The following is a 14,122-nucleotide window of genomic DNA, read 5'->3' as shown; positions in this document are numbered from 1 at the left end:
TTTTTTAAAGTCTACAAAGCTTACTAAGGATTGTATATTATAATTTTCATAGTATATAGAATTTTTCATTTATTCAACAAGATTAAGTTAAAATATATATGTTAATATTCCTTCGTTTGCCCCCCAAAATAGATTTTCCCATTCTCAGAGATTTATTTGTGATGTGATGAAAAGGTTGGGGTCCTTAGCAACTTATGGGCCACATGTGTGTTTGTAATGTAACGGAGGAGAGGGGAAAGACTGATTACGACATCATTAGAATAATAAATACATTTTGAGGAAAAGATATGGATGACTTCTCTATCTCACTACTTTCTGCGCACAAACAGCACCGTACATACTGCTTACGCGTACTTACGCGCTACCCCGACCCCTCTCTCCCTGGATCTGCTTCACTTTAAGCGCCCTCATGTAGTGAGGTAAACGTGATGAACGCACTCTTTGGCCGTTCATTTGCACGCTGTGGGCAGACCGCCGCACTGACACAGGTGCTTGGCGGGTTGGCCTACCCAGCGCGTAGCAGGCGCTGTCATTGGAGTTGCATCGTGTGACGTTCGTTGTTGGGGACACCTAAAAGGTCTCCAAAGACCTCTGGTTCTGGTGTTCCCGGTGCTTCTATTTCCCACGTTACTAACACTGAGCAGCAGACGGACACCCATCGACACCTTGAACACACTCCAGAGCACCAGCGATACCCGCGTGTGGCGATACCCCGACCTCGCAGGTCCTTTATGATATGGGTCGCGGTAGTTCTCCCCTCAGCCGCAGCCGCCTCGGCCCTTGAGTCCGTCTGTCCGTCCGACTCCGACTGACTGTCCGTCTGTCAGTGTGTACACACACAACAGGTGTTTGCAAACAAAAATCAGTTCATACCAGAGAGATTCTCTCCCTGAACTGTGTGTTTCCAACAGCCGGCTGACTGCTCTGCTTTCCTTGGGTTAGTGCTTTGAAATATTTTTTTGCGAATTTCGACTGGAACCTCTGCTTCAAGACGTTTTACTGTCCTACAATGACAAGCCGCCCCGAGACTCCCAGTGGCGCCGGGCGCCGGCCCCACTGGCGCCGTAAGCGCCGTCTCGTCTCGCCGGTGTAATTAGCACATGAAACAACATGTTCGCGCGTCGCCGGGCCGCGCTGTGCGACTAAACTCCTGTGTTCAGTCAGAATACTTTCGTGCTTTTATTTTTCTCCCTGCTTCACTTGAATAAATTTTATCTTGATTATTCGTTAGCTAAACTGTAAGGTGATGTTTTGAAATAGTGCGTCACTTACCTGGAATATCCCAGTGAGAAATGAAATGAAATATCAGACTGATATCGAAACAATATTGAATATCAGATGTGTCAGTTTAATGCAAAAATTGACAAATGATATTGTTCTGATATCAGTCTGATATTTTATTTCTCACTGGGATGCTTTCTTTTGAGAATTGCATTTTATTTTCTAAAAATAACAGCTAATGTTCCTTTTTTTTCCAGTTTTCAACTTGAGAAATGAAGAGTTAATAACAATTGTTAAGGAAATCAAAATGACTTTGGACTTTGGATCACCAAAACGCCTTTTCCTTAGCCTCATCCATCCTATATCTTTTGACAACTTTTTCTCACAGTATTGGGAGGAAAAACCATTACACTTAGCTCGAAATCAAGGATTGACTGGCAGCACTTCTGACGGTATTCTGTCTTTGTCTCATAGAACTTTGCGAAATTTTGTTAAGAGTTGTCATCTGCAGTGTGGTAAAGATGTAGACATTTTGAGATATTCAAATTGTGGAAAAAAGGAAAGCTTAAATGAGAACGGAATTTTATCACTCACTAAGTATGACAAGCTTGTGACAGGTGGGTCAGCATCAGCTTGTTTCAATGAGCTTCAGCGTCATCAGGTAAATAGTGTGTCACTGCTGAAGATGTAGTGTTGGATAGTATTTTGTTGCTTTTTTCTTTGTTTTTTCTCTTTTCTGATTTAATTAATCATACATTTTTTTGCCTAGGATAATCTCTGGCAGCTTGTAGAACTCTTGGAATCATTTTTTGGGACTTTAGTTGGGTCAAAGGTGATTGTGAGCCCCAGCAGTGCTCAAAGGTCACTTACACCCCTACAATCTAGCAATGCAGAAACTTTTATCATTCAAACTGAGGGTGAAACCCAGTGGAGACTTTACTTTCCAGTTTCTCCTCTTTCAAGGTTAAAATTAATACCTGTCATAGTTCATTAATATTTATTTGGTGAATTTTGACAAGTACTGTTATTATATTACAGGAACTTTTTAGAAAATGTTTCTTCAGAACACTTAGGAGAGCCTACGCATGAAGTTCTTCTTAGAGCTGGAGACCTCTTATACCTTCCACGTGGAACTGTTTATCAAAATACTTCAATTGTTACAAATACACATGCAACCCATTTAGTAGTCTACACCTACCAAAAAGCGTATGTGCCATATTGAAAAGAGGCGATTTGCTTTCCTTTATAGTATTGTTAAAATTGTTTAATATTTTTGTCTTTCCTCTTTTTCTCCATCTTCAGATCATGGGGAGATTACTTACAATCTGTTTTCCCCTCCTTAATTAAAGAAGCTGTTGATTCAGACTTGGATTTTCGACGAGGACTTCCAATTAATTTTTTAAAGTCTACAAAGCTTACTAAGGTCAGCAGTAATTGAAACAGATTTTACAAAAAATACAAGTAGACACATTCTAAGTTTTTATTGTTTTTACTTGTTTTTCTTTTTTACAGAGTAGGAAGTTTCAATCTGTTTTGGGCATTCTTTTGTTAAAATTGTCTAAAGCACGTTTAGAAAGATTTCCTTTACCAAAGGATTTAATGGAGAAATTTATGGAAAAGCGCATGCCCCCATTCAGGGCAAATCCTTCTTTACTTAGGGTGATTACTTCTCTCAAGCCATCAACTGGTTTAATTTTTGAATGTGCATACCTAATCCCTGTAACATTTTTTCCTCTCTATAGAATACTTTACCAGGCGGTACACCCCCTGATCTGTCATGCAAAGTGCGCTTGAAGTATCCAGAGCATTTGTGTTTTTTGATTGCTGACAGAAGTGATGTGGATGATAGTTGCTTAACAAACTATGATTTGGCTTCTAAAACAGACTCCTTTCCATTAGATGACTCAGCCAACACTCAATTTCAATTTTTATCACAGTCTTTATTTGGGACTGATGAATCACAAGCTTTATTTGTCTTTAGTTCATTGCTGAATTCCAGAGTTAACCACATGGTACCTTCATTAAACAAACAGGTTGGTATACTCAATTTTTAAATAGGTTTATCACACCATCCTACAAATGATGCTAATATTTAACAGCTCTCCTATAAAAGAGTTTGCTAGTAAATCTAATGTGTGCTAATAACTATTTTTATGCAGGTGAATGAACATGCTGCTCTTACTCTTGTTCTTCCCACCAGTTTCTATACTAGCCTAGAAACTCTTAAAGCTTCGAGTGAACAATTTGTTGCTGCCATTTGTCTACCTTTGGAAGATCCAGCAGATCGAGAACAGTTGATCAGGGCATTATGGAGTAAGCATTTGATTGAATGCATACCTGGTTTTCGGGCTGAGCCATGCAAAATTACTAAACTTGATTAAATGAACTGTGTCTCTTGGAACATGTGGAAATTGTTATATTTTTTTATTTACTGCCAATATAGTTGTATTTAAAAGCAAACTGAACCATGTGTCACATTCCACCATCACCTATACTTCAACTTAATCAATAAATTAACTAGGGGAAAATTTATCAATTTTGGTGGCTTTGTCAATTCTTATGTATTTTAACAATTTATCGATTTGTTTTTTATCAATTTGTTTTTATTGAAACTTTAATTTAGAAACACATACAAAAAGGGAAAATAAGAGTATAATGATTCACTCAATGTTTCACTGGCGGCGTGCGCCATACAGCACTTGACTTCCGAATCAACTGGCGGCGATCGATAGCAACAAAGATTTTACTCAAATCTGGAGTACTCTTCTTGCTACCAAAGAAGACGAACATCTGATGATGATTTATTTCATAGTCCTCCATAAGTTTGTGTATGCGATGTTTGGCTGCAAAGCATAAATACAGATGGATATGTAATTTCCTGCTTTCAGGCGTAAAGAGCAATGCTGCATACTAGAATAATCAAATAAAAAACTTACGCTGAGCCCACAGAGGCACCACCTTTTTCGGTTTTGCCTCATCTTCACTTGAGTCATCGGTCCCAGCATCTTCAATGCCATAGTTGTCTGGATTTGTATTGGGGATTGGTTCCCGCTCTTCTGGTCCTGGTGTCATTCCATATGTTTGAGGACCAGGGGAGAGTTTGTCATACGTTTGATCAAGCTGGACTTTCGAAGTCTTCTTGGCAATGATGGAGGCTTCTTTGGCAAGCCGATCTGCTTCTTTAGCTCTAAAAGATAAATAAAGGGTCAGTATTTCACTGCTCTATGATGATGACACATAGACATACAGTAAAGGATTATTCACGAAACACTAACCTCAGAGCTGCTGCCTCACGTTCTTGTTGCATGCGTTCTTGTTGTCTTTTATCAGCTTCTTCCTGTTCTTTTTTACGTTGCGCAGCAATGCGATTCTGTTCATCTTCCTGTTAGAGCAAAACTCAGTATTAAACCAGAAACCAGGAGTAGTCAGCAAAAAATACTTAAGGGAGTAGGTACAAAATATACCTGCTGCTTCAGCTTTGCAAGGCGAGCCGCCTCCTCCTGGCGCCGTCTTTCTTCAGTTTCAGCTGCTTTCTGCTGGGCAACACGCTTCTTTTTCAAATATTCCTGCCTCAATTTTTCTTCTCTTTCGGCTTGAAGTTGCTTCTGTTTCTCTTCCCTTTCACGTTCCAGTTTCTGAAGCATTTCTAGCTTCTCTTTTTCCATAGCCTCACGGGCTGCACAAACTTTCAATCTCTTCTCTTGTCGTTTCCTGAGAAATAGCAATGGTATAGTTCATGAGCAACACATTTAAGTACAATATGGGATGGGGAATGGAGAAAGTTTATATTAAGTACACTAAATAAATTGTACTAACTTAATCCTTTCCTCCATTTGAGCCTTCATGATCTCTTCCTTTTTCTTGCTGGCCACTTCTGCTTTGGCAACAAGCTTCTGGAGATTTTCTTCTCTAGACGGTTTGACTTCTTGGTTCACTACGGGCTTTAAAATGAATGATTCAACAGATGTCACGAGATTGTTGATACGCGGAGCCTAAGCAAAGAGAAATGAACTCAATGCTGGAAATAGTTTAGTAATAACAGATAAGATCATGATGCCCATTTGTACTTACAGTGAAAGAGGTACTTGCAGCATGGCTGGGCGTCACTGGGGTGATGCGAAGTGGTGTGCTGGCTTTAAAGAAGAACTGTGGCTGCTTGCTGGCACTTCCAAATGGCTTAGTAACAATTCGTGATGAAGGAATGGTTGAGTTCTGAGAGAAACAACATGAAAATTTTATCCAAGACAAAACTCTCTAACATAATTTTAATTCTAAAAGACACATTACCTCCTTTTCATGATGGACATCAAATCTATTTTCAGTAGTTTTCTTCTGTTGATAATGAACAGGAGACTTTAGAATTTTGGAGACCGTGGAAGCATTTGGATCATCCTTTAAAAAAAGTAGGAAAGTTTTTAACAGTGAAAAGACAAAGATGGAGAAAACTAGTGGGGTGTGAAGTTATCAAATGCTGTGCATCTTCACTACATGCTGAAGGGCAACATGGTATATAAGAGGCCACAATCAAGGCCTTAAGGAATATTGGGTATCTTCCAAATTTGGAGTGAGTGCAATACTTAGTCAATATGTAAAAATGGGGGAACAACATACTTTAGTTATCTTTTTGGTTTCATCAGCAGCTGCTTTGGCCATAGCTCTGGTCTTGGTCCGAGTGACTCTGGTAGGAGCATTTAGAGCATCGTCTAGAGATGATTGGTTTGAGGTTGCAGTCGTTTTAGATGGCGGGAGTAGTTTAGATGGAGGAGGCATCAAGGGAGCAATCATGCCGTGAACTGGTATCTCAGTCTCTTGTTCCTCATTCAATGCTTCAAATGCTTTCACAGCTTTCTTCACACTTTCTCCTTTAAGTCTGTAATAGATATTTTAAGGGTAAAATTATTGATGGACTACAGAGACACGACTGCCTCTACTATGGCTCAACTTACAGATGAGAAGGTGGAGCTTTGACAATAGGCGATCTAAAATTCGCTTGATTTTTGGGGGATAAGATAGGAGAGCCTTTGTATGGGGATAACACAACGCGTGCCTCAGATGTTAAAATTAAAGTCCTATCACTCCCAATAGATGGCCGCTTAGCATTAGGTGTCCTTGGTTCTGAGTGACACCGAGAACTTCGTCTGGGCTCCTCCTTTATCACTAAAGCATCTCTGCCAGTAGACCGGGACCTCTTTTTGGAAGGTTGAGGTACAGCACCAGACTGAGAAGGATCCCTTGAAGTTGCTGATGAGCTATCACCATCAACAGACAAAACTCCTTCTTCTTCCTCCTCCTCCTCAGAAACTGTGCTGTTAGTGCTGGTGTTTTTCGGAGTCATCACTTCTTGTTTTACTGCAAAACCTGCAAAAAAGCACAATTAGAAGAGAATGTTAAACCACTGTTAAAGGTCCAAATCTTGTGTCACTGGGATTAAATTGGCAGCTACTATCAATTATAGATCCATAATTTAGTGAGAACCAAAATATTGAGACAACTTACCACCCAATGATCTGCCACGGGTGTTACGGCTGCCAACAGATGACAGACCACTGTCTCTACTAGTAGTCTCACTAGTCCTATTTCCACACAGACGTTTTGATGCATTATCAACAGCCTCCTCCTGAAAAAATAGACAGTGGAAAAATAAAAAAAAAACATAAAAAGTAAAACTAAAAGAGAACTCAACCATGTAATTAAACAAAGAACTGTTGAAGCAATCTTACACTTAGTCTCTTCTGAGGCTTTGTAGGAGCTGAAAATTCAACATCATCATCATCATCTTCTTCAATGATTGGTACCTTTTTCAGTTTAGAAGCAGCTTTCTTTGATTGTCCTTTCCTTGACACTCTCTGGAAAAAAATACATTAAAGCACAAGAATAAGGAGCAGCATAACCAGATAGAGAAATTGACTGCAGTGAAAGGCATAGCAGCAGAAGAGACAAATAAAATTCACAAAACATGAGATAGAAATATACCTTGTTTTGAGCACTGACGCGGACAGGTTTAACATCCTCTGCAATTTCAAATTTATGTAAGTTTTTCTCAATGAACATTAAATGATCTTTAAAAATTCATAGTTTTAAACAACACACTGAAAAATACAATACCAATTTCAATACTTGATTCCAAACTTTCATTGATAGCAGACAAAGGGGCCTGCCGTTTCCCTGGTGTTTTGGGCACCAGCACAGTTTGAACATTGATGGTGCAATTTTTCAATCCATCTAAAACTGAGTTCAGCCAGCCATAGTGCTCCTATTTAAAAAAAAAAACGAAAGTAAAAACAACACAATGAACAAAATATATTCATTAAATATTGAAGTGAAGGACGTCCACTCACTAACCTCGAATTCTTGGTTGTATGTTTCCAATGCTTTCCTGCCCTGTTCGCGCAGGGCAGCTAATCTTTCTTGTAAGTCAGCTTCAGTGAAAGCCATAGTAATAAAGATAAACTACCTAATATCGGGAGAAAATACTCAAATCCTACGTTTAAAGAGTCCGGCAAGTGAGCATCACAATCCGTTACTCGAACGAGATTGGATTGATGCACAGGTTTCGTTCAAAACTCAGTAGCAATAGGAGGTTCTCACCGAAACCGTAGGTAGACGGGTAGAATCCGTGTTAAAAAATGTCTTAAAAATGTTAAATTATTGACAATACAGTGAATGTTGTAGGCGCCCCAAGCCCGCACCCGCCTGCCTCGCCCGTACCCAAACCGAAATACAAACACAAATAGGCGCCGAAACGGTTGATCCAGAAGTTGGGCACACGGGCGACATTGGAATCGGGGCGTGCTGCCAGGGTTGCCGGTTGGCCTCCGATGTGCGCATGGGGGCGGGAAGTTTGGATGAAATGGAGGCAGAAACATGGTTTCCTCTTGAGAAAGGGCCGCCTTTTCTCAGTGTTTTCTCAAGATAGGGTTTAAAAAATTAAAAAATAATGAAATATGAAACAAAGTGGATATTTGCACTAGTTTGGTGCACCGGTAATTACAGAGGAAATCAAAATTTATGCTCATAATAGGTAATATTATTAATTTTGCAATTCTAAGTTAACTTCCCACAGAACAGAAATTTGTCACTATGTCTTGAAAACATATCATTTGATGACCTCTTTATGGGACCATAATACTGTTGACTGTTTTTTCAAGAACTAAAAACTGCTTATGCAAGTTTAAAAATATGATTTGATCCAATTTTTTGCAAGTCGTTTCCCATTTTTTAACCATAATTGATAGATTTTGCGATAATTTCCGTGTTCTGCGGCACTATTGGTAGACTTATTTGTTGGAACCCGAACTGCTCTTTTGCTATAATATTATTTCTAGAAGTGAAATTTAACTAATCTCTTGTAGCAGACTTTTTCATAAATCTTTATTACATTTGAAGTGAATGCTCAAAGTGTTAACAGTCTATAGTTTTCACATAATGAAAGAAACTTTTTACTGTCAAATTAAATAGAATACGACCTGCTAGCTAACCACCCAGAAATTCTCAAAATTTAGTCATAATCTTGACTGTCAGAAATGACGTCAAAGGATGTTACACGACAAATTTCTATCCTTTGGGCAGTAAAGAGAAGGAGATCATGATATTATGAAACATTGCTCTAAACAAAGCATACACATATGCTCATCTTCAGGTAGCATAAATGAAACTTTTCAACTCACATAAAACCTGACATATAACAAAACTCGCTTCATGTCAGGTTCTATTATTGGGTTAACTCGGCTAAGAACAGCTATTCATAGAAGACATCTCAATAAAAGGAAAAGTTTACCAGCTCATTCTGCACAGTTTGCAAACCTTACTAACATATAGTAAATCTACAGGAAATCTTCCCAGGCCATTCTTGTGCTTTCAGGGTGTGTAGTCTTTTAATATTTTAAAAGATTGAACTTGAAGAAACATAATAGTCAGAGTCTGTTAGGACTCCTTTTTCTATTTAAGATATGTAGATGTAAATTCTTGTGATGTGTTCTGCTTGAGGGAGAGCAGAACCCAGTGTGCCTGGAAGTGAAATGTCTTATGACTACATCTTAATGCGATTGCTCATGGAAGTTTTTCTCAAGCCGGAAAAACTTATTTCTGACAGATTATTCTTTATACCTTTTTACTTTGTAGAGAGAAACGGGTTTCTTCAGGCAGACAAATTTTATGGCTTTAAGAAAATTTTGTACATAAATGCTGTGTTGCCAAATTCAATCTGCTTTTCAACATTCGTTAAGTTTAAACAGACCCAAAGTCAGCCTTTAGTGAGTGGTGTGTTGATGTGTGTGTTGTACAGCTTACAGTTGTAAGCTAAGAGTGAATGATCCTGATCCATTATGTACTAAAAAGCCCAATTATATTGTTTTCCCTGTGAGGGAATGTACTAAATCTACTCTTGTTTGTGATTTTTGTGTATATGTATATTAGAATTTGTACATATTTTGTGTAAAATATTGTATCTTAACATTGAAGGAATTGAGTCAACCTACCATTATGATAAATATGGCAGAACCCATGTTGTACTGCAAAGGCAAGTTAAATACACCACTCAAAATTATAGCCAAAGTTTGTTTATGCTTTTTCATCAGATCAACTTGTAAGTGATAAATAGAACTTGTTCGCCAGTAGCTTTATTTATTTCTAAATTATCTGGAAAGAAATATATTGTTATAAATTTGTTATAAATTAGTTTTTTAATATGTATGTTAAATCTTCAATGGTATATGTTATACAAGAGTCCTCCAAAAGTCCTTAAATGATATACTTAAACTGAAAAAAAGCTTGGAGTTTAAAACTGTTTCAGCATTGTCGAAACTTTAGAAGATCAAACTGTGAGCGTCGTGCTAATGTTTAATTCACAGTCCAGTTAGTCATACTTGTCCACTCCACTAAGAGGTAGTTTCCCACAAATAAAGGGAAACAATCAACTCGTTCCTTTCTGACAATACTGAACTGTTCAAGTATTGATTTAAAATCATGTAAGTCAGCTTACCTTTTCTTTAAATCAAAAATTTAGATATTTGCTTTTTCAACACCCTGAACCAGCCTTTATTTTACCATAACGTGAAAGTAGGTACTGACGCTTGTTTTGTTTTTATTATTAATAATCCAGTATTTAACCAGAGTCCTAGGATCAAATTACAAGAAGTCCTCTTGTTAACCAAATAGAATCTGTAGATATGCAACATATACTCAACTGTAAATGATCTGTAGTAATGTAGCAATCCTACAATGAACTGTATATCTATAACAATAAAGAGTGCTCTTGGCTCAAACAATTTTGTTCTCTTTTTGCTGATTTCACAAGAAAGACCAAGTCCATGTTTCTAGTGAGTTGTAGCTAGCTTTGTAGCTACAACTGACATGGCCACGGGCAACTTCATCAGAATCAGAACAGACTGTAGACAAAGACCCCTCGGTGCCGTAAATGCTCACGCCCCTCTCCCCAGTCCACTTCCCCCCATCCAGACCAAAAACAGAGAGTGAGGAAGGACTTCCCCTTCTCGCAGAGACAGTCAGGGACTGTCTACGAAACAAAGCTATCCTCCCGATCAGCAGACGACAGCGCGCCGCTCGGACGGGTCGGCGGCGGCGTGCGAGAGGCGTTTGCCCGGCCGGGCTCGTCCAGCCGCCGGAGCGGAGCGGTCAGTCTGCAGGGGACGTCGCGTTGGGGACGGACGTTCGGGAAGTGGTTCGAGCGCGTGCGAGTGACAAGTTAAAGTTTGGATTATCCACATCAACCACACGGCCATCCTGGCTGCCACGCCTTCAACGAAGCCCGAGAAAGGTGCACTGTGAAAAAAAAGTAGGTAGGCCTACCTAGGTTTACAGGAAAATTTTCCTTGACGCAAGTTGTAAAATTACAATTCGTAATCGTAAAAATACATGCAGTATGTATAGACTTCAAATCCTTTGGCGAGTAAAATATGTGCTGTCGTAAATTTACAACTTAAATCATAATTCGAGTTGACAAATTTTTTGTAAATTTACGACGATATTTTTCACAGTGTGCGTCTTTCTTCTGCTGGCTCCCGTGCTCAATGTTGTTGTGCCACGCGTCTCACGTTCCCGTTCAATCCTCGAGGCAATCGCGGCCCGAAGCACCCAAACGATAGGCGCCCCGTCTGCTGCTGTCATGCCGCCCATGCCCATGGCGCCGTGGCAGCAGTGTTGTACTCCCAAATACACAGTAGCCTGCCCGAAATTGGAGGTCGAAGTGACGAATTGAGGAGGTTCGGGCGCTAAATGATAGAGGACATTAAACGATGATTTCCAGTCGTTGTCCGAGGTCCGTGCGACAACGTTTAGGGGTCGCTCCACTCGATTTTCGAAACGCCCTCCGAGAGCGCGGGAAAGAGGCTCGCTTCTTGTTGGGAACGTTGTAGGCGCTGCGCACCACCGGACGTTTCGACGAGGGTTTAAACTGAGACCTTGGGGGGTATAGTTTACATCCAGCAAGTGCAATTGGTCACCACCGTCGCCCCGTCAACGCCTGGGGCCTAAGTGTCTCGTTCCGCGTCACTTGCGCTCGGCGCTCGAAGTCCGCAAAAGTTGCGGTTTTTTCTTCGCAGACTTAAAGGGCACCTCATACCCTTTCGATAGCAGTATCGCCTGTCAAAATGCGCAACCTGAAACAGGGTTCAATATCTAAAAAATACGCCTGGAGACGCCTGAAGAGGGCCAACTGGCTACCCGCAGTACATGCGTGTATGCAGGTGTTGCTTAGTAATCGGGATGAGGCCCCTTCAGGCGTGTTTTTTAGATTTTGAACCCCTGTTTTAGGTTGCGCATTTTGACAGGCGATACTGCTATCGAAAGGGTATGAGGTGCCCTTTAAGTCTGCGAAGAAAAAACCGCAACTTTTGCGGACTTCGAGCACCGAGCGCAAGTGACGCGGAACGAGACACTTAGGCCCCTGGAGTTGACGGGGCGACGGTGGTGACCAATTCCACTTGCCGGATGTAAAGTATAACCCCCAAGGTCTCAGTTTCACCCTCGTCGACACCTCCGGTGGCGCGCCGCGCAGCGCGCCCAACGTTCCCAACAAGAAGCGAGCCTTTTTCCCGCGCTCTCGGAGGGCGTTTCGAAAATCGAGTGGCGCGACCCCTAAACGTTGTCGCACGGACCTCGGACAACGACAGGAAATCATCGTTTAATGTCCTCTATCATTTAGCGCCCGAACCTCGAAAACTTTTTTTCCGTCGGACAGCCTAATACACAGTTCCTAGGTTGTCTATCACCGTAGGAAGGATTGAACCCCTCTGGTATTGACATTCCAAGCAGAAAGGGATCAATTCTTTCCGTGTTGACAGCACCCCCGGTAGGTACACCATACCAGCCCTACCCAAGTAACAGAGATTCGTCTGAAACACGTCAAGTTAAAGTATACTGACGTCAGGACCATTTCGTCACGTTGACGTGTTTAAAATCGCGATATTTGACGTAATTTTGACGTCAAAGTGACGTAATATTGACACTTTTAGGTCATCAGTGACATAAACGTGACTGTTGAGAGTCAAGATTTACGTCACTTTGACGTCAAAATAACGTCAAATATCGCGATTTTAAACACGTCAACGTGACGAAATGGTCCTGACGTCAGTATACTTTAAATTGACGTGTTTCAGACGAATCTCTGTTACTTGGGTAGGGTAGGACGGGTAAGACGGTGAACCTCCGGGGGTATAATGTCTCGAGAGCAGGTGTAGGTCGAGGTGAGGGGGACGTTGGGTTCACACTAACGCTAATGATAATAGACCCCCCCCATATACCCCCACCTGGCTGGCTGGAACATTTGAGGGGGGGGGGGCGGTACGGTACATGAACCCGAAGGCCACGGGCAGCTACACACGAATCGACTGTGGATCAAAGACAAAGTCCGCTCGGTGCCGTAAATTTTCACGCCCCTCTCCCCATCTCCCTTCCCCACATAAAATAAATTAAAATGGTGGTAACTTCAGTGATTGGAACGGGGCCCACTTTCGCTGTGAGTCGAACCCCGGTCCTCGTCTCGTCACATTTCGACGCAGCAGGAACCAGGGCAGGCGCGGTTTTTAGTCCGGGTGCGACTTACTGTGGGTTGGTTGTTTTTAGGAGTTTTCTAGGACCAATTGTCTCCCTACCCCAAAGGTGGCTACTTGGGCCAAAGGTGAGGGGAGGGGTGGGGGGTCGCCCCTTTTCCACCCCTCCCCCTTCCATAAACCTGAACCAGGGCAGTGGCGGATTCAAGGGGTGAACATCTCGTGTATTCCTCTGTCCCGGGGTCCTGTATTACTTTGTATTACCTGATATTACTTGTATTCCGTATATTACCTTGTATTACTTTGTATTACCATGTATTACCTTGTATTATTTTGTATAATCTTGTATTACCATATATTACTTGCGCAATATTACGCAATATTACCTTGTATTACGTTGTAATACTTCATATTATTTGTATTACCATGTATTACCAAGTATTACTTGTATTACTCGTAATACCTGTAATACCCTGTAATACCTTGTAATACCTTGTAATACCTTGTAATACCTTGTAATACCTTGTAATACCTTTGTAATACATCTTGTAATACATTGTAATACCTTGTAATGCCTTATAATACTTGTAATACTTTGATATTATCTGTAATACTCGTAATTTTTGTATTACTCGTATTCCCAATATTACTTTGTAATATATTCATCTGTCCCCGGCTCAGCCGAGTTGTTCACCCCTCGGGCGGATTAAGGTCCGGCTGACAGGGGGGGGGGGATGCACTGTCGGTTGCCTACAAACAGGGGTTTTGTGGCGCAAATTGCCTACCTTTCAGGCGGCTCTCTAGAGACGACAGGGGGGGTGCCCGCCCCCCCCCCCCTTAATCCGCGCCTGAACCAGGGTGGTAACCACTAGGCCGTAAGCCACAGAAAAACA

The 14,122-nt window shown here is 41.1% G+C and overlaps 2 protein-coding genes across 4 annotated transcripts; one reads left to right on the top strand and one right to left on the bottom strand.

Moving 5' to 3' along the window:
- Nucleotides 1-780: 780 nt before the first annotated feature.
- Nucleotides 781-3,686, top strand: LOC113202349 (ribosomal oxygenase 2-like). 3 transcript variants are annotated; one of them, XM_026416536.2, is made up of 8 exons: nucleotides 781-937; nucleotides 1,479-1,882; nucleotides 1,991-2,184; nucleotides 2,260-2,427; nucleotides 2,524-2,644; nucleotides 2,734-2,880; nucleotides 2,964-3,254; nucleotides 3,381-3,686. In XM_026416536.2, the coding sequence occupies exons 2-8, from the start codon at nucleotides 1,529-1,531 to the stop codon at nucleotides 3,600-3,602; spliced, it is 1,497 nt and encodes a 498-aa protein (XP_026272321.1). In that variant the 5' UTR covers nucleotides 781-937; nucleotides 1,479-1,528; the 3' UTR covers nucleotides 3,603-3,686. The 3 variants fall into 3 exon arrangements, with proteins under 3 accessions (XP_026272321.1, XP_052119601.1, XP_052119600.1); XM_052263641.1 differs by lacking the exon at nucleotides 781-937 and adding an exon at nucleotides 1,019-1,238; XM_052263640.1 differs by lacking the exon at nucleotides 781-937 and adding an exon at nucleotides 1,019-1,243.
- A 116-nt stretch (nucleotides 3,687-3,802) lies between these two features.
- On the bottom strand, nucleotides 3,803-7,962 carry LOC113202348 (inner centromere protein A-like). The gene is made up of 14 exons (XM_026416534.2): nucleotides 7,564-7,962; nucleotides 7,327-7,474; nucleotides 7,195-7,232; nucleotides 6,942-7,067; nucleotides 6,718-6,838; nucleotides 6,168-6,579; nucleotides 5,833-6,091; nucleotides 5,509-5,613; nucleotides 5,293-5,433; nucleotides 5,038-5,213; nucleotides 4,686-4,932; nucleotides 4,497-4,603; nucleotides 4,158-4,408; nucleotides 3,803-4,064 (listed from the first exon to the last, which is right to left on the bottom strand). Exons 1-14 carry the CDS (start codon nucleotides 7,654-7,656, stop codon nucleotides 3,886-3,888), a joined length of 2,403 nt encoding a protein of 800 aa, XP_026272319.1. The 5' UTR covers nucleotides 7,657-7,962; the 3' UTR covers nucleotides 3,803-3,885.
- Nucleotides 7,963-14,122: the final 6,160 nt, after the last annotated feature.

This window comes from Frankliniella occidentalis, unplaced genomic scaffold, assembly GCF_000697945.3.
Source record: "Frankliniella occidentalis isolate FOCC.00 unplaced genomic scaffold, Focc_3.1 Scaffold13, whole genome shotgun sequence".
Taxonomy (NCBI): Eukaryota; Metazoa; Arthropoda; class Insecta; order Thysanoptera; family Thripidae; genus Frankliniella; species Frankliniella occidentalis.
The sequence above is the reverse complement of the archived record's forward strand: the minus strand, read 5'-3'. Positions and strand labels throughout refer to the sequence as shown.